At 48.3% G+C, this 19925-nt stretch overlaps 1 protein-coding gene across 1 annotated transcript in view; it reads left to right on the top strand.

Annotated features, from left to right (window-relative positions):
* Nucleotides 1-5589, top strand: part of LOC125943381 (high-affinity choline transporter 1-like) — a 34466-nt gene extending 28877 nt beyond the window's left edge. The window contains exon 4 of the mRNA XM_049662669.1: nt 5539-5589. Coding sequence (XP_049518626.1) covers nt 5539-5589 — 51 coding nt within the window. The remainder of the gene's footprint in view (nt 1-5538) is intronic.
* Nucleotides 5590-19925: the final 14336 nt, after the last annotated feature.

Raw genomic sequence — 19925 nt, 5'->3', positions numbered from 1 at the left:
GATTATTCCGTGCCCGCGTGCACTGCCGCCGGTGCCTCCCCCATATTTTAGGCCGAAGTTGCAGCGCTCGCCCCGCCGCCGACGTTCTCGCCACCAGTGCCCGCTGTACCATCACGTCCACTCCCTCCGGCGTTTCCAACCAGTTTACCAGCCAATACTGGACCATGGCACACGCCCGACAATCGCCTACTATGCTTCTATTGTGGCATTCCTGATCAGGTGGCATGGTTCTCTCGACGTCGCTTATGGCTTCCCCGAGCTCATGAACCTGCACCCTCTTACGTCCCTCCAGGTCCGTTCTCGTCGCCTCCTCAATCACATCCGGCTTCTCCCCGCACCTCCAATCCTTCTGCCCATGATCGCCGCTCCCTATCTCCACGACGCCGTTCCCTTTCCGCAATGCGTCGTCGTCCCATTTCGATCGAACAGGAAAAGTAGACGCTGCCGTTCCCGAGGCAAGAACTGCGTCTGTGTCGAACAGCACAAGTCGTCGCTCTCTCCGACGAACGTTTTATTGCGATAGCAATTATATGGACTCTTAAAGCGGATTTCTGCCGTCAGCGTCACCGCCGTGAGGTTCCATATAAAGTCCAAGGGCGATAAAATCCTCGCCGCACGCCGTATGCGCGAGTGAAAGCGTGCGGGGGACGGGCGCTTACACGCAGAGCGAACGCACGGAGGAGAGCAAACGCGACTTCTTCCGTTGCGCGAAAGGCCGTGGGGGTAGGAGAGGGAGGGAGGGGGGCGACGCTGTGCTGCGGCACCAAATGCGTATCTTGCAACCGGGCGCAAGGGGAACTTGTGACGCAATGTACCACGCGACAGGATGAAAGCGGGAAGGCACCGCGGGAGGGAGGGGGGGGGTGACTTCTACTATTCTAACAACTGCGTGCTTTGCGCCGGTGTGGGCTGTCACGCACCGTATCTTGAAAGCGATCTCCAGACGGCTCTGACCTTTTTATGCGCTGTGCTTTCGCCGCTCAGTTTCCGTTGAAGCGATAGACCGCGCGAACCTTCGCTCGCTGCGACAAGCGCGCTTGTTCACGCCAGCGTTTTGACAGTGGTTGTCTGCAGTTTTCCGAGTGTGATCTATTATTGTTTGCTTGTGCGCGCTGAAATCACACGTGTTAATTCAGTTAGTAAGTGAATGTGTCCTAATTTATGCAGCCGATAAAACTACTATCTGTGCTCCGTGTAGCTCTCTACCAATTTGCTATCGCAATTTGTGCTTTGCCTTTCGGGTGAAACTGCGACATTTTTTGAAGTATCTGAAGGTGGTACTGTTGCACTTGCACTAGTCGACAAAGGAGCTGCCGCTGGAGTAATTACCGAAAAACTTTGTCGCTCGCTCGGAAAATTAAAGATGCCTCTCCCTACACTTTGCTCCGTGTATCAAGCGCGTGTTGCTTCTACCCGCGTCACCATTCAAAGACTGACGTACACAGTCGAACTTGCTGAGTTCTGTCTTCTTGCTCATACGACAGCATATTGGGATTGGACTTCCTTTCCGGACACATTGCCTTTATTGACTCTTGTCGTGCCGAAGTCGACTTTTCGCCGCTTCCTGACGGCCAATTAGATGATGATTTTGGCGACAAGCTGCTCGTTGCTGATGACACTACGATACCTCCGCACTCATCTGTGATTGAGACTGCCTGCTCCGACTCTGTTACAGATGACACTGCCCTTGTTACATCGTCGCACATTTTCGCTCATCGACGCTGTTCTCTTCCTTTCGCTGTCATCTATGTCAACGGTGGCTTCACTCATGTGTTCGCCTCCAACAATTATGCCTCGCCCCTCACTTATGTGTCGCGTTGAATGCCTTGTATGACTTGAACCCATCGACGCGGTGAGCATCTTTGACACACCGCTTGATGTCATCTGCTTTGAGATCGGCACAATGGTTTCTTGCCCTACTTGCTCCCTGTGCACGCCGGACGCCATCGACAGCTCTATGAGTGTACTCCTGAGCTCTACACAACGTTCCCAGCTCCTAAACGTCCTTCGAAAATATCCCTATACATTCTTTTATCAACAAGCGTCTTTTAGCCACACATCGACGGTGTATCATGAGATGGATACGGGTATCCACGCTACGCTGCTCCAGCAACCTTACCACGTATCACCCACAGAGTGCCGTGTCATTGAAGACCAGGTCAGCCATATGATTCAGCGCGGAGTTGCTCAACCTTCTAACAGACCACGGGCCTTAGAAAGAAAAATGGTGGATCCATACGAGATTGCGTGGACTACACCCCCGTCTTTATAAGATATCGCGTAGAAGCGTGTATCCTTAGCCGCGCATCGACGACGCTCTCGATTCTTTGAAAGGCGCGGAGTACTTTTACTCGCTCGACTTAAGTTCCGGCTATTGGAAAGTGCCCATGGCTCTGGCCTGTTGCCTAAAAACAGGTTTCGTAACACCAGACAGCCTGAATGAATTTAACCTCCTGAATGAATTTCCAAAGACGGCATTTTACCAGACGCTTCTAAACTTCGCACTATCATCGATTTCCCGAAACCCACTTACCTGAAAGAATTTCGAAGCTTCGACGGGCTCTGCTGATACCTTCGTCGTTTTATCAAGAATTTTGCTTCTATCACTGCTCCGCTGACCCAACTCCTGCGAGGCGATACTGGCCTTTATAGGTGGTGCCCAGCTTGCGACAACGCGTTTAATACATTGCGCAGTCTGCTCACATCGCCGTCCGTACTGCGCCATTTCGACCCCATGGCTCCCACAGAAGTCCACACGGACGCCAGCGCCGTAGGACTTGGGGCTGTGCTCGCTCAGCGCAAAAGTAGATACGGCGAATACGTAGTGATCCGGGCACTATGGCCGATTCTAATTACTCCGTCGCAGTAAATAAGTGCTTAGCTATCACTTGGGCCCTTGCAAAATTTTGACCATACCTGTACGCCCGTCCCTCCAATGTCGTTACCGACCATCACGCCCTATTTTCGCTGTCGGCATTGAAAGACCTATCAGGCCGCCTTTCCCGTTGGGCCCTTTGGTTACAGGACTTATACTTGCGCGTTGTCTATCAGTCCAGCCGTAAACACACCGACGCGAAAGCTCTCTCTCTCGCTCGCCCAGAACCAGTGACACGACCTACCTTTCCGTCATAGTCTCGGTGTTTTCGTCACCAGAGTTCGTCGATATGGATGCGCAAAGATCCGTGGATTGCGGCTATTTTGCACTGCCTTTCTGACTCCCCGGCTACTCGCCCTTCCCGTGCTCTCCGCCGTCAAGCTTCTGACTTTGTGTTGTGGGATACATTGCTCTATCGTCCCAACTGCGCTTACAATGGTCGCAAGTGGTTGTTCGTCGTCCCTCGCCCCCTCCGTGCAATGTGCGCTCCGTAGGCCCACAACGCTGGCATGTTCCAAACTTCCGCCAAACTCTACTTGCGCATTTATTTACCTGGGATGTACAGGCTCAACAGGATGAACACGGCGCAGCGTGGCCCCACTCCGCGCAGCGCCTGCATGGCCGGCGCGCCCGCGCATCGAAGTAACGCGGCGCAGGCGCACAGGGACCTCGAGAGGTGCTTCGCGTCGTCTGCAGCAGCGCGGGAGCGAGCCGCTGTTGCTTTGCTGTGAAGCATATTTTACTGAGCGCAGGCAACCGAACGCCCGAGGCAGCGTCGCGGGAATGCGCGCTTTACTAATTGGAGCATTTTCCGGCTGCTTTTGTCTGGGGATTGTGGACAGCCTGCTTAGTCATGCTTGAACAGGAACGAGCTTCTCAGCACATAACCGACTTAGCTTTTTTTGTTATTGTAAGTGATAAGGGTCATTTTTTATGCACTCTTTATTAGGCCTGGGCTATTTTATTTTACTGCGACAGCTGTTCGTGCAGTGCATCCAGAGTAACCCATCAGGCACGATTTTCATGATTTGGATCCGACGTCATGGGTCTAGCGCGCCGTTTCGCGCATCTCTTGATTATATAACCAATTTGGATAATTGACCTAAGAAAGTGACAGACACGCTCCATAAGTTTCACACAAATTCAGAGAGAGATTTTTCAGTCGTGCATATTTATTTTATCATGTTTGTCATCGATTCTTCCATTAAGGAGGGCAAAACAGAGTATTTCGACAGTAACTACATATGCTGCTCCGCGGATTCCTTAATGCCGCGTTAATGTCGCTTCTAGGTGTGTGGATTCCTTTACGTGATGTAGGAAACTGCTCTCTCCGGCATAGGAACTGGTGTGGCAGTCATTTACGACCAATTTTCATCTTTCTGGAAGCAAGAAAAATACAATTCATTTTTGTTTTCATACTTTACGTAAAATCGCCCAAGCGGTGCAGGTCCTTTGACGCATACCTGACTTAAGAAGTTGGATTCTCATTTGGAGGAATCGTCGGTCAGTTCGTTGGTAATATTGGTAGGCTGGTGTAAAATAGGTGGCGCTGACATTTCTTTCTTCTTTTTTTTATCCTTGGAGTCAATGCACGCGGCATTCGAAAGCCGTTTCTGTCAGTTTGCATAGGTTGTAGGAGTGGAAAATCTATGACGGACGCGAGGGAGCGCGCGGGGGGGGGGGGGGGGGGGCGCTCTTATGCTCTGCCAACAACCGCGCTCGTCGCTCGCTCGCTCGCTCGCCCGCACCGTCTCTTATCTCCCCACGGCTCTGACCTTTATGCGCCGTGCATTCGCCGCTCAGTTTCCGTTGAAGCGATAGATCGCACGTACCTTCGCCCGCGGCGGCGTATGTGCTTGCTGTCAGCGTTTTGACAGTCGTTGTCTGCAGTCATTCAGTGTGATCTGCTCATGTTTGTTTGTGCGCGCTCACACCACGCTTTTCATTCAGGTAGTAATGGTCGGGCCACATTTTCCAACGCACGCTACACATGCAATGCTGCCCGGATCGGCAGTGCAGCACTACAGGTGTGTCCCTTCGCACGAGCTGCCCACGGGAAGCGCTTCTCATTAACACCACCGTTTCATACGCGCCTTCTCGTGGTCATCGAGTCTCTCTTCATGTCGGTCTACTTACGCCGCAGCACACCTGCTTACTTAATGAGCTCATGTTTACTACAATTCATATTGCTACCAAAGCCGCTCACCTTACTTCGTATGGCATTGCTGTGTTGCTATCGCATTCATTGCTTCGCCCTTAGGGCGAAACTGTGACATTTTTTTTTGCTTGCGAAAGCACGTCGACGGTAGCGGCCCTAGAAAGTCCACGTTGAAACCTTCAGGCCGGGCGCGCGCAGCCGCAGGCAACTGCGGCTGCGCAGAGGACTTTCAACATGGCTATGAGGCGGACAAAAACCAAATATAAAGAAGTCAAAGCGCGCACTATCATCGTCCAATGTGAGATACAGGAGAGAGCGAAGCGCCGTTGATCAAAGGATGGCGGTACTTTTATTATATAGAGACTTTACGCGGCCACGCTGAGCCGTGTTCACCCTAAGAGTGGTCGAGTCTGTACACTTTTCTCCAGAAGCACATCAGCTCATGTTCAACAGGCCAACGGTGCAAACCACCTCAGAATCTCACTGTCCTTGTGGTTCCTTGCAGACAGTTCTGTACCCCTCTCGATCATTCGACCGCGTCGGCATCGACCTCTAAGGTCCTCTACCCTGCACACCTGCCGTAAATTGCTGGATTGTTGTTGCCGTGGATCAGCTAACGCATCACGCAGAAAGAGCTGTCACATGAAAAAAAAAATCAGTCTGTGTAAAGAAAGAGTGTTCACTCAGGTTTATACTTGCCTATTTTTTCAGGAGACAGCCGTAGTATCAGCTTTCGCAGCGTGTGATAATCATCGAAGAAAGCTCTTGGCCTCCTTTGATGTGATTTTCCATATACAGGCAGACAATGGAACATGTGCTCATTGTTTTTTTTTTCGTCAGCTGTGACCACGTGGGGATTAAACTTCGCGGCAATACGTACTGTGCCAAAATCCACATTCAGAATCAACACATTGACGAGAGCCACAAGTCACGCCAGGAACTTATGAAATCTTGTTAATTGTGTAGCGACCACTCTCGTTAGGTTTTTTATCGACCCTTTTCGACATTATCATTGGCATGACTGGATGAAGGTCGGCCGAAATCAAGATGGTCTCTAACGGTCATTTATTCTCTTGGAACCACACAATTAAGCAACTCAAAATGTTGCATACAGCTGAGTGCCTGGTGCATAAACGTCGTTTAAAGCATTCCAATGGTTTCTGTAGTCGTTTTCTTTAGAGGTATAAATATATCAGAGAGATTTGCTGGCCTTTAAAGGCAACTATACCCGTAAGGCTTCCTATGGTGACGTCAGTTTGACTACCGAATTGTGAAGTGTCCACCTACATACACCTCGTGGGAAAACACAGAAATCGAATAAGGAAGAGCTCCATGTAGCAAGTCCGGTTTTTTCGGGTCCCCCTTTGTACACGGAGAAAGCGGTACCGAGCCGAAAGATATAAAAAGAAGCGCCCCAAGAACACGGGCAAGGTTCTATTGCTAGCTACGAAGGCAAGTAATTTCATTTTTCCACAAAGCAGATGCGCAGTATCATACGCTCATTTACACATAAGAAAGGATTTCATGACTTATCTGTCATTATTTGCACAGAAACCGAATTCAATCAGTGTCGCAGCTTTTTAAATGAATGGTCACGATACCGCACATTTTTTGAGATAAGCAGGCTCGGCAGCGTGTTTGGGATACATTCTTGTTAAATCGTAGTCGTAGATGCCCTTCTATATATAGCTGCTGTTCTTTTTTTCATCCCAATCGTTGAAGCGTATAAGCGTCACAGTTGTTTTTCCCTTTTATATAGAAATGAGAGTTGGAAGACGGGCTAGTAGCCAGTTCTTTTGTGTTCGTTTAAGAGCATACATTAGTCGTTCAGTTCGGCGTGCAGTCTGCTTACTGTTGAAAATTTTGGTTAAGGTAATGAGTTCGGCAAACCATTTCAGGACCACACTACGTCCAAGGGTGACACTGCTTGCAAATTAGTGAAACACCAAAGACTATACAAATTTGCTCAAACAGCACAAACATTTCTGGGACCACTAGAAAAGAAAATAACATTCAACTGCAATGGAAAGTGTGCACGTATCGGCGCCACGCGGTGCGCATCTCACATCGCGTGACACCTCGCGCGCTAGGACGCGTGTATCGGCCATATTTCCGCAGCAGCTAGCAAGGGCTGGCTTGGCGCAGTGGTAGAGCAGCTGATTCCCACGTGTTCGAACCCGGCGTGAACTGGGTGTTTTATTTCTCATTCCTGGCGATAGCTGCGACGGAAAGTGGCAGCGGCGGAGGCGGACATCGCCAACCGAAACGGCTAATGGAATGAGCCTATAACAGCTTAAGCTGTAAAAAATAATTCACAGATGTATGCTAATCTATCAAATGATCCATCGAAAACAGCGAACATCTATAAAGGCGACCTCGCGCACTTCGGAAGTACTATACGCGTCTGCGCTCAAATGCAGCAGCAGGTGCTGCTTCGTTCAAGGTGTTAGCTTGACGGCTCCCGCTTAGGCTGTATTGGGGTACCACAACGTAAACCTTTCAACGCCGCAGCCACACAAACTACTATCTCACTTCCAGCAAGGAGCCGGTGTAACGCGACGTGAAAAAAATGCAGAGAACTGGTTAAAAACACGCGCATAATAAGGGGTCGTAAATTTGAAAGACAGATAGATAGATAGTCGGGGCCCCTATTCCAGGGCACCGCTGGGTCTTGCCATCTTCTCTGCTCTCTGGATCAGCTTGAGCTGGTCGTCGAGGGCCGAGCTGGACAGCAGTGCCTCCCATTGCTCCCTCGTGGTGTTGTGTCATGGTGTTCTATGTTGTGTAGCGTGCACTCCCACGTAATGTGGTATACGGTTGGTGTGGCCCCACACCACGGGCATTCGTCTCTGTAGGCTGTGGGGTGCATGCGATGTAATATGTGTAGGTTCGTGTAAGTGCCTGTCTGGAGCCTACGCCCGGCAGCGACATCCTCCGTCTTTAGTATACGATGGGGTGGGGGACATCGCAAACGACTCCCTCTGTGGTAGTTCAGGATTGCTGAATACTCGGGGTCAACTGTGTCAGGGTCATCTGCAGTCGGCTTGATGAGTGCTCGGTTATGTGCAAATTCTCGAGTTGCTGTGTCGGCATACAGGTTACCCGTGATGGCAGCGTGACCCGCTATCCAAATGATGGTTTGCATGGTGTTGTCGTCAGTGTCCTCCTCGGGTATTTGGGCTAGGACTTGTGCCGCAGGTCTTGCGATTCTTCCCTGTAGGAAGTTGTGGCAGGCCTGCTGGGAATCCGTGAGGATCGTCAGTGGTTTGTTTGCGTGTTGGCCTTTGCGGATGGCTAACGCGATGGACAGCTCTTCGGCTTCCGTGATCGTGCAGGGGCGAGTCGATGCACTGGAGGTGACGTGGCCTCGGCGGTCGCAGACCACTGCCACTGCTCCCTTTTTCTTCGTTCGGTACATAGCGGTGTCCGTAAAACGGGCCGGGGTATGGAACCTGAATGTTTTCTCTATGTACTGGGCCCTCGCTTTCATCCTTCCGGAGTGTAGGTTAGGCTCCATGTTGGGTAGTATTGGGGTAATGTGATACCTGTCCTGGACGTGACGAGTATCGTGCAGGTTTCTTGGGTTCGTATTGTTGTGGCTTTGAAGCGCAAGGTTTGTAGGACCTGCTGGCCCATATGAGTCCGCGCAAGTCTCTGTTGTTGTGAGACGAGAAGGGCCTCTGTGAGTTCGCTGAGGGTGTTGTGTAACCTCAGCGCCAATAATTTCTCAGTCGATGTACTCATCGGCAGGCGGAGAGCGGTCTTGAAAGCCATCCTCAAGAGCGCGTCGGCCTGTTTCGTCTCGGATTGTGTGAGATGGTAGTAGGGTAGGCTATATGTGATTCTGCTCACCACCAGGCTTTTGACCAGTCGGAGGGTGTCCCCTTCCTTCACGCCTCTATTCTTGGATGTTACACGGGATATCTTGCGTAATATTGCCTTGACAATGGTTTGGAGGAGCGTAAGGGTGTGGGTAGGACGCTGGTTAGACTGCAGCCACATGCCCAGAACCCTGAACAATGAAGTTTCTGGTATGATGCCCCTGTGGAGGTGAACGTTGCTGAGGACTTCTTCCTTGATTTGGAGTAAAATGCCTTGTGTGGACAAGCCTGCGCGGAAACCAAACATGGTGTCTGGTAGGTGCTTGTTATCTTCTAAGTGTCTCTGAAGTCTCTTGTGTATAATTTTCTTGTACACCTTGCCGAGGCAGGATGTGAGCGAGATGGGTCTGAGATTTTCAATTGCCAATTTCTTCCCCGGTTTGGGGATCATGATTATGAGTGCGTGTTTCCACATCGCCGGCACCGTACCTTGTTCCCAGTGTTGGTTGAGAAAGGCCGTGAGCATGGAGATGGCCTTGTCGCTAAGGTTTCTGGTCATGGTGTTGGTGATGAGGTCCGTGCCCGCCGCTGTTTTACGGGTGGTGGCTGCGATGGCCGCTCTCACCTCGTTTTTTGTGATAGGTTTGTCCAAAAGTGTGTTGGGTTGTCCCATGTATGGTGTACATGGTTGCGTGAGAGCTGGATCTCCACAGCACTTGTTCTTGATGGCGTCGATGAGGTCTTGTTGGCTGCCTGGGTAGGTGTGTAGTAACCGTTCCAGGGCCTTCTGCCCCTCTCCTTTGGTTTTGGTGGGGTCCACGATGGCTTTGAGTATGTGCCACGTCTTGGCGGTACCCAGGGTGCCACCGAAGAAGTCGTAGAATCTATATCAGTTCGCCGAGGCGAGTTGCATGGCATATTCTTCTGCTTCCACTGATATTTGTGCTATGCGTGTCTTCAGTTTCCTGTTGTACTTCTGTGTTTTCCAACTGCGGGTGAGGCCTCATTTGGCGTCACACAGGTGTAGTAAGTGGGGATCCACCTCTGGGGTCTCTTTCGTTCTGGAAATTTCCATTGTGTGGTGTTGTTTCTGTCGACGGAGGTTGTCGCATCACTCTTCCAGGTTCGTGATTGTGTCTGTGTCCTGTTCTTGGGCTTTCCTGATTTTTCGCCAGTCAGTGATTTTGGCTGTGCAGATCTGCCTGCGTAGGCGTCCGGTCTGTAGCGTTGTGTTCAGTACGTAGTGATTGCTGCCTAAGTTTTCGAGTGTGTTGAGCCATTCGGCTCGCGTGGTTTGTGTGATGAAGGTGAGGTTGGGAGTGGTGTCGCGTGTTACGCTGTTCCCTTCCCTCGTCGGAGTGTTCGGGTGTGTGATCAGTGCGAGGTGACTCTGTTCCATTAGTGTTTCTAGCTGGAGACGCTTCCAGTCCTGCCTCTGATACCCCCATAGCTTGTTCTGAGCGTTGAAATCGCCCATGATTACCGGAGGGTGGTCTTTGGCGAGGCGGAGAGTGTCCCTGAAGAGTTTGCCAATGTTTGCCCGCCTATGGCTGGGGGGCCAGTAGACTTTTAGAACGAAGACACTCTTTCTCTGATTCCCTTTGTAGGCGAATTCTAGGAGTACATGTTGTACGTCTACGTCGTGTATGGATTTGTGTTGTATAGTTGTTATGTTTTTGTCTACGAGCGTGGCTAGCTTCCATTTGTCGTCTTGACTTGCGTGGTATTCCTCGTAGCCATGTACTGTTGGCCGGGTACCGGGCTCTTGTAAGGCTATGACCCCTTGCGGCTTTGAAGATTGAGCGATCAACTGTGTTAGTAGCCCTTTTTTCCTTCGGTACCCACGGCAGTTCCATTGCCAAATTAAGTTTTGTTTGACTTGCTTGTGTGGTCTAGGCATTGTTGGGTGTTGTGGTCGGTGAGGTTATGATCGGTGATGGGTTTTGTGGTCGGTGATGTCCTGCCGCAGGTGTGACTTTGCAGAGGTTTTGTCGTAGTGTTTTTCGCAGTTTTGGGGAGTGAAGGTGGCCCTTAAGCTTGCTGTCTACAGCGGCTTCCATGTGCTTGATTGCTGCCTCTGTGCGTTGTACGGTAGTCTGTGTTATTTGTTCCAACTGGGCGCGTGTAGCATCCATGAAGGCTTGCATCTGGGTTTGGATGGCATCGACATTGGTTTGTAGGTCAATGATGGACTGGTGTGGTGCCATCTCTTGTGGTTTTTGTGTGAGCTGTATCACTTGTTGTTTGAGTTGTCTGTTTTCTTGTGTGAGTGTTTGTATCTGTGCGCGCATGCTCGTGAGTTCCTGTTCGAATTTCGTGGGCGGTGGCGTCTGTGGTTTTTGTACGAGGGGGAGGCTACTGCTGCCCAGCTTACCTCTTGTTCTTTGGTGTTGGTCCTCTTGGGTGAGGCTTCCTTGGTCTTCCGTTGGTTTTGCTGGGACCCCTTATCTTTTGGTGCCGCTATGATGGGTGCACCCTGCTGCTGTTGCTTGGGCGTCGACTGAGATCGCCGTCTGGGCGACCGGAAGTGAGGCCGGGGCTGCGAGCAGGAGCGGAACCTGGACCTCGGGCTGGAACCGGACCGAGATCTGTAGGTCATCGACGACTCCGAGTAGTCGGAGTCGGAGTCTTCCCGCTCAGAGCTGAACCACCGTGGGCGGGGATGGCGTTGGGTTTTGGGGGCGGTAGTGGAGGCTGGTATCCCTCGGGGGGGGGGGGGTGCGCTTAGTTTATTGTTGTAGTCTTTTGCGGCCGTGATATGGGCTCCTCCGCACAGGGCGCACTTCGGAACACAATTGTGTCCGGCTTCTCTGGTTAGGGTGGTTGCAGGTACTGCACGCGCGAACCATTGGGTTGGGGCAGACGTCTGGTCGATGTCCGGTGGTTCTGCAGATGGGGCAGAACTGCCTTATCGGCTGGTAGTCTCGGCAAGGCATCTCCCCTCCGTCATCATCGTCATCATCATCATCCTCATCAGCCTATTTTATGTCCCCTGCAGGACGAAGGTCTCTCCCTGCGATCTCCAATTACCCCTGTCTTGCGCAAGCGTATTCCAATTTGCGCCTGCAAATGTCCTTACGTCATCATCCCATCTGGTTTTCTGCCGACCTCGACTGCGCTTTCCTTGGTATCCATTCTGTAACCGTAATGGTCCACCGGTTATCCATCCTACGCATTACATGGCCTGCCCAGCTCCATTTCTTCCGCTAAATGTCAACTAGAATATCGGCTATCCCCGTTTGTTCTCTGATCCACACCGCTCTCTTCCTGTCTCTTAACGTTAGTCCTAAGATTTTTCGTTCCATCCCTCTTTGTGCGGTCCTTAACTTGTTCTCGAGCTTCTTTGTTAACCTCCAAGTTTCTGCCCCATATGTTAGCACCGGTAGAATGCAATGATTGTACACTTTTCTTTTCAACGACAGTGGTAAGCTCCCAGTCAGGATTTGGCAGTGCCTGCCGTATGCAATCCAACTGAATTTTATTCTTCTGTAAATTTATTTCTCGTGATCAGGGTCCCCTGTGAGTAATTGACCTAGATAAACGTACGCCTTTACAGACTCTAGAGGCTGACTGGTGATCCTGAATTATTGTTTCCTTGCCAGGCTATTGTACATTATCTTTGTCTTCTGCATATTAATCTTCAACCCCACTCTTACACTTTCTCGGTTAAGGTCCTCAATCATTTGCTGTAATTCGTCTTCATTGTTGCTGAATAGGACAATGTCATCAGCAAATCGGAGGTTGCTGAGATACTCACCGTTGATCCTCACTCCTAAGCTTTCCCAGTCTAAGTGCTTGAATACTTCGTCTAGACATGCAGTGAATAGAATTGGAGAGATTGTGTCTCCTTGCCTGACCCCTTTCTTGATAGGTCACTTTCTACTTTTCTTGTGGAGAACCAAGGTAGCTGTGGAATCCTTGTAGATGTTTGCTAAGATATTCATGTATGCCCCTTGTACTCCTGCATTACGCAATGCCTCTATGACTGCTGGTATCTCCACTGAATCAAATGCCTTTTCATAATCTATGAAATCCATATAGAGAGGTTGATTGTATGCCACAGATTTCTCGATTACCTGATTGATGACATCGATATGATCCATCGTAGAATATCCCTTCCTGAAGCCAGGCTGTTCTCTTGGTTGGCTGAAGTCAATTGTTGCCCTGATTCTATTAGAAATTATCTTGGTGAATATTTTATACCCTACTGAAAGCAAGCTAATGGGTCTATAATTCTTCAATTCTTTAACGTCTCCCTTCTTATGGATTAGTATAATGTTGGCGTTCTTCCAGCTCTCTGGTACGCTTTTCAATTATGATATCTCCTCCATCCTTGATTAAATCGACTGTTATTCCATCTTCTCCAGCCGCTTTTCCCCTGGTAATGTCTTTCAAGGCCCTTCTAACTTCATCGCTAGTTATAGAAGGAGCCTCTGTATCCAGTTCATCACTATTTCGAATGAAAGTAGTTTGGCTGTTTTGGGTACTGTACAGGTCAGTATAGAATTCTTCCGCTGCTTTTACTATGTCATCGAAATTGCTGATAATATTACCATGCTTATCTTTCAGTGCATACATCTTGCCTTGTCCTATGCCAAGCTTTCTTCTTGCTGATTTAATGCTGCGTCCATAGTTTACGGCTTCCTCAATCTTCCCTACGTTATAATTTAGAATATCCCTTACTTGCTTCTTGTTGATCAGTTTTGACAGTTCAGCGAATTCTATCTGATCTCTTGAGTTGGACATTTTCATCTTCTGTCGTTTCTTTATTAGGTCCTTTGTTTCTGGGGAGAGCTTACCTACTGGTTGCCTTGGTGCCCTACCTCCCACTTCAATTGCTGCTTCTGAGATCAACCTAGTTAAGGTTTCATTCATTACTTCTATGTTGTCTTTATCTTCCTTTTCTAAAGCTGCATATTTGTTTGCAAGCACCAGCCTAAATTGGTCTGCTTTTACCCTTACTGCCTCTAGTTTGGCCTCTTTCCTCTTGACTAATTTTACTCTTTCTCTCTTTAAATTGAGATAAATCCTGGACCTCACTAACCTATGGTCACTGCACTTTACCTTACCTAACACTTCTACATCCTGCACTATGCTTGGATCGGCAGAGAGTATGAAATCTATTTCATTCCTTGTTTCTCTATTAGGGCTTTTCCAGGTCCACTTCCTGTTGCTGCGCTTCTTGGAGAAGGTATTCATTATTCGGAGCCTATTGCTTTCCGCGAATTCTACTAACATCTCTCCTCTTGCATTCCTAGAATCGATGCCGTAGTTGCCAATTGCTTGCTCACCAACCTGCTTTTTCTCCACTTTTGCATTGAAGTCGCCCATGACTACAGTATACTGAGTTTGCACCTTTCTCATTGCTAATTCAACATCTTCATAAAACTGTTCTATTTCTTCATCATCGTGACTAGTGGTTGGGGCGTAGGCTTGTACTAACTTCATTTTGTACCTCCTATTCAGCTTTAAAGTTTCAAAGTTTATTTAACATAAGTAAACAATACAATTAGAAAGTACACACTTTTGGGACCCAACAAATTTGTTAAAGGGTCCCTACCGGTTGTTATAAAGGAAAAAAACACTTCTATGGCAGCTGTTATTTTATACTGAGAAATCACTTAAAAAAGCAGCTGAACTAAAAATAAAGAAAAGCAAAAAGCAAAACAAAAAGAGAAAATACAGTAGCACAGAAATATTTGACACATAAGTAATAAATTTGTCTAACAATTTTCTTCCTCACATCATCAAAAAATATCAGCAGAGGGGAAAAAAAGGAGGATGTGTGCAAGCATGCGCAGTGCTAGGCATTGTCAAGAAGTGAGTGCTTTAATTCTTTAAGAAATGTGCGCAATGTTCTTAGAGTGGTTAGGTTACTATCAAGTCTATTCCAAATTGAGGTGCCTGTAAACTGCAGTGTGGAGTGACCGTAATTAGTATTTACCTTAGGTAATAAAAAACGAAATCGCGATACGTTCCCAACAGTGCGAAGTGAGGGGCGAAGCGAGACCGTTGTCAAGGCTAGTTTTTCATTCACTATTTGATACATGACGGAGGCGATGTTGTATGTTGCCAAATCGTAAATGTTGAGGATGTTCAGGGTTTTAAATAAATCTTGACTCTTAATATGCGTATTGTGGGGTGCTATAATGCGAAGAGCTCTTTTTTGAAGTGTGAAGACCGGTGACAAATGAGTTCTGTATGTGCAACCCCAGACTGCTATGCAGTAATTAAGGTGAGAGTGAACAAATGCGTTGTAAAGGTTGATAAGTATCTCGGTAGGGAAATAGTTTTGACATTTAGATAGCACATGCAAGCCATATGAAGCCTTATGAACTACAGAGCGTACATGAAGACGGAATTTTAAATGGTTATCGATAATAACACCAAGAAATTTTGTCTCACTAGATTGTTTTATAGGATGGTTATTGTAAATGACATCTGAATGAATAGTCGTTTTCTTTTGTTCATAGTGAAATAAGATAAAAACTGTCTTCATTGGGTTGAGATGAATAGCATTCAATGTGCACCAGTGGTGCAAAATTTCTAATTCGGAGTTAAGCTTATTAATTAGGTTGCATTCCTCCCAATCAGTTATTATAAGGTTAGTATCGTCTGCATAGAGTACAGGGGTAGCACACACAACACACACAAGCTGCAAAGGTAAGTCATTTATGTAGAGTAAAAAAAAAATAAAGGTCCGAGTATGCACCCCTGGGGAACGCCGAGGTTAATAAGGGTGCTGTTAGACTGAAAATCTGAACAATTTGTCGCCGATCTTCTAGGTAACTGCGAATTAACGTCGAAGGTAGTCCATTAATTCCGTAACGAACTAACTTATTGCTTAATATAAAATGATTTAGACAATTGAAAGCTTTCGCAAAATGTATAAACAATCCCGCCACTAGGTCACCAGTGTCTATTGATTTTCTAATTCTGTCTGTAAATGTTGAGACTGCAGTTTGAGTGGAAAGGCCTTTTCTAAAACCGAATTGGTGCCGAGAAAGAATGTTGTGTTTGTCCAAATAGTCATTAAGGCGCCTCGCGAATATTTTTTCATGTATTTTGCTGAAGAACGGTAGCACTGAAATTGGACGGTAGTTTTCTATTTTATGCTTATCCTTAGACTTGTGAAGTGGCAACACCTTGGCAATTTTCATCCCTGCTGGAAAGACACCCGTGACAAATATAGTATTGACTATATGCGCGATAACTGGGGACACGATATCTGTTACAAGTTTAACGACATGCGCAGAAACGTTGTCAATTCCAGAGGCTGTGTTTCGCAAGCTCGAAATAACTGAAGCCACCTCAAACTCATCTGTAGGGTAAAGGTAAAAAGAAGCATTTGCACGTGGAATGTACGTTGCATCAAAATCTTTATCCGTTGAGTTAATCTGGGACGAAAAATAGGCACTAAAAGCATTACAGATACTTTCGGGTGTGGTGTACGTAGCGTCATTATAAATTATTTTTTCTGGGGGATGTTGCTTTCCGTCTCGTCCGAGAAACTGGTTGAGAAGGCTCCAGTTCTTTTTTAAATCCTTCCCGTTCTGTTGAATGTGTTTGCTAAAATAAATTTTCTTTGCTGCATAAAGGGTTCTATTGAGAGTTTGTGAATACCTAGAGTGTCTTTCTTTCAAGGAAGTGTTATACGGTTGCCTTTTCATTTTTCTATACATGTTATATTTTGTTTTAATTGAACGCAAGAGCGGGCCCGTTACCCAAGGATCTCGCGGAATCTTAAGTCTATTGCGCACGCAGTGGGTGGTGGATGCGGTGGCCATCGCCTCAGTCAACATGTGTACAAATACGTTGTAGCTTTTGTTAGAACAGCCCGAAGAGTATACACATGACCAATCAATTGCACGTACATTGTTTACAAATATGTCAGCGTTAAATATTGTGCGAGTAAAACATTTCTTGCTTGATTTCAGACAGTTAGACATTACAAAAAGCACAGGGTAATGATCAATAATACTAACATCTAAAACTTCCGCACACTTGCCAACAGGACTGTTAGACAACACGTGGTCTATAAGTGTACTACTGTGTTCTGTGACACGCGTTGGTTTGTTTACAAGCAGTGAGTATCCATAACTAGTAAAACAAGAGACGTACTCATAACAAGAAGAAGAATCAACATCACTTACATCAATATTAACATCACCCATTTCTATCACACGAGCATTAGAACTCAAGAACGCATTAAAAATAAAGTCAAGGTCTTCACAAAAGCTGTGATAAGATGCAGACGGCGACCTATATATAACACCTACAATAAGGTTCTGTGACAGCTGAAACTGACTTTTATCGACCTCAATCCATACTGATTCGCAATTAGGTGTTTTAAGTACAACATCATGTCGCCTGTACGTAATGCTGTCGTCTATGTACAGGGCAGCGCCACCATGGACAATGCAAGATTGACTGTAGGTTGCACGGCATTTTGCTTCTAGCTTGTAACCTGGTTTATTGTAAAGTTCGACTTCGTTTTCCGACAACCACGTCTCTGATATGCCAATAAAGGAGACCTTCTTGCTAAATAGGCTAATAAAATTACGGATTTGGTCCTGGTTTTTTCGTAAACTGCGCGCATTAAAGTGTGCGTCCAGCAGCACGTTTTCAGAAACTGTCTTTTGATTAAAATCGTCCACTGAGACATACGCCATGATGCCGTCTGTGATTTGCTATCTAGCTGATACGGCGACTGCTACCCTCTCATTAATGCTGTAGAATTCATCAATGTTGCCTGCTATGTTGTTATGGGCTAGAAATCCTACCCCGGTTTTTCGCTTATCTGGAAGACCTCTGTAGCAGAGGACGTGGTCGTTAGTCAGCACTGTGTAAGCGTCACCAGTTCTTCTAAGCTTACTAAGGCCAATAATATCCCAGGCAATGCCTGACAATTCTTCAAATAGTCCTGCTAAGCTAGCCTCAATCGATAGGGTGCGCGTGTTGAGCGTTGCCAGGTTCAGTTTCCATAGAAACTCCCCTCCGTAGAAGTACACAAATCTAGGCACCTGGGGTCCCTCAAAGTGGAGCAGGGCTGTCTGAGATTGACCAAGCATACGGGCCTTCACGATGCGGACTCCATGTGTGCGGACTCGAAGATTCGCCATGAGCTCTTCTTCGCTGGTGCCTACGTCGATGCCGTGTACGACACCTTTAAGCAGGTCCTCGGGTGTTGATAGATACACCTTCACAGGGTGTGATCGTCCGTGGAACGTGAGGCTCATAATTTTCATGAGGGTGGCCGCCGTGCCCTCGTGAGGGGTGCTCACGATGATGATGTTCGAGCCGGGTCGCAGGCGGATGAAGTCGTCCCCCTTGCAGGTCTGCGCCCCTCCGGTGGCTTCTACGATCGCCCTGGCCACTTGATGGGTCTGTAGTTTTCGAAGTATGAGGCCCGGGGCCGGGCAGATGATGATTTTCATGTCGGTGCGCGGGAGCGGAGGCAGCGCGTCGGCAAGGCCTGCTCCTTGCAGTTGAGTTTTCAGAAATAGGTGTTCGGGCTCCACGCTCCTCGCAGGTAGCTGGTGAACTGGCTTTCGCGTCGGCGGCTGACGCCTGGGTTTTCGATGCCGCGGTTTGCCCGACTGGGTCCGGCTCACCCGGGGTTTGTTGTTTTTGCAGGCGGCGTTTCCGATGAAGGGAAATGACCGTTTCTGACTGGGATTCTTGATGTTGGAGCTGCTCAGAGAGAACGGCAGACGGCCCGTGCAAGGCCTCGTCAGGCATGGGTGTCGGGTGACTCTCCGATGCAATTTCCATAGTTTCCGTGGTGGTGGGCTGATGGGCCATGGTGCCTCAGTTTTGGGCGATCGTAGCGTTGCGGGTTGGGTCGCCTCCGCAGCTCATCGACGATCGGCGGCTGCTTGCGGGTCCCCGGCCTTCCGTGCGCCAGCGTTCGGCGTTAGGGCTCACCCTCCTGTCGACGTGGCCGAACGATTTGGGCGCTCGTTGGTCTTAAACACTGCGGCTCACTGGAGGTGTGGTTCCGCTGAGTCGCCTTGATGTTTACGAAGATATTCAGCTCATCCCAGCGGTGCCAGGAAATTTTGGGCGCTTGGAAAATTCCAAAAGACATGGAGCCGATGCGAAGCACGTCTGCACGCCTCGGTTGTCTTCATTTTGATGGAGATATACGAAAGCTAACTTTTGTTTTTGACTCATCGACCATTACGTTCCAAAGCTAATTCAGGGATCCTAAGCGCTTTGAACTGCATTCACATTTGATATTGACTACGCCATCGCATGCCGGCCTTCGCCGCAGGAAAACCGTTGCCGAACTTCCTTTAAGAGCTTAGCTGACGCCTTGGTAGTTCCGACACCTTGGCCGTATACGGCGGCGTCGGGGCTGAGCACAGCTGGCGCTGCTGGGCGTTCGCTTTGAAATCAGCCACTGTACCACACATCGCTGCCGCAGGAAAACAGTTGCAGAACTCCAAAATACCAGACATAAAGAAAGGACTAGTTAGGGCCCTAGCCTATCCGGAGAGCACAGAAGCTAAGGTTAGTGATCGAGTCTGCAACGCTGAAAAGTTCGAAGTGGTGCACACGTAGCACGTGGTGAGCTGTAGCCCATGTCCGTGGTGGTCACACCGTGAATTTCTTGCTCATTCTGAGGGCCCCGTCTGCCTAACGGACTCTACCGGTGGAACTTAGCGCCATGCCTTGAACGCTACGCTGTTCATACAGTGTTTTCTCAGGACGTATGCATTACCGGCAATTTTTAAACACCGCTAAATTTCAGCCAGAAAGCTAACCAGTCGTTGTAGTCAGCACAACATATCGTGCTGATAGAGCCATGCCGTTTTACACACATTGATGGGAATCGAAAAAAAATTTACAGAAGCGTTCTGATGCGTTGCTGCGTCACTGAGCGTATCAATCGCCTCAAGGGCATACTCTCGTCAGCGAAAGACAGCCGAAATGCATGCATACTACGTCCACATCCTAAAGCATTTGCACGGGCTCATGCGCTTGTGAGTGAGCGAAAATGCTTAGTTACAATGACTGTCGCATAGGCCCACATGCGACTAGGGATCACTGTCTCAAGCCCGGACAT

This window comes from Dermacentor silvarum, chromosome 2 (assembly GCF_013339745.2).
Source record: "Dermacentor silvarum isolate Dsil-2018 chromosome 2, BIME_Dsil_1.4, whole genome shotgun sequence".
Taxonomy (NCBI): Eukaryota; Metazoa; Arthropoda; class Arachnida; order Ixodida; family Ixodidae; genus Dermacentor; species Dermacentor silvarum.
The sequence above is the reverse complement of the archived record's forward strand: the minus strand, read 5'-3'. Positions and strand labels throughout refer to the sequence as shown.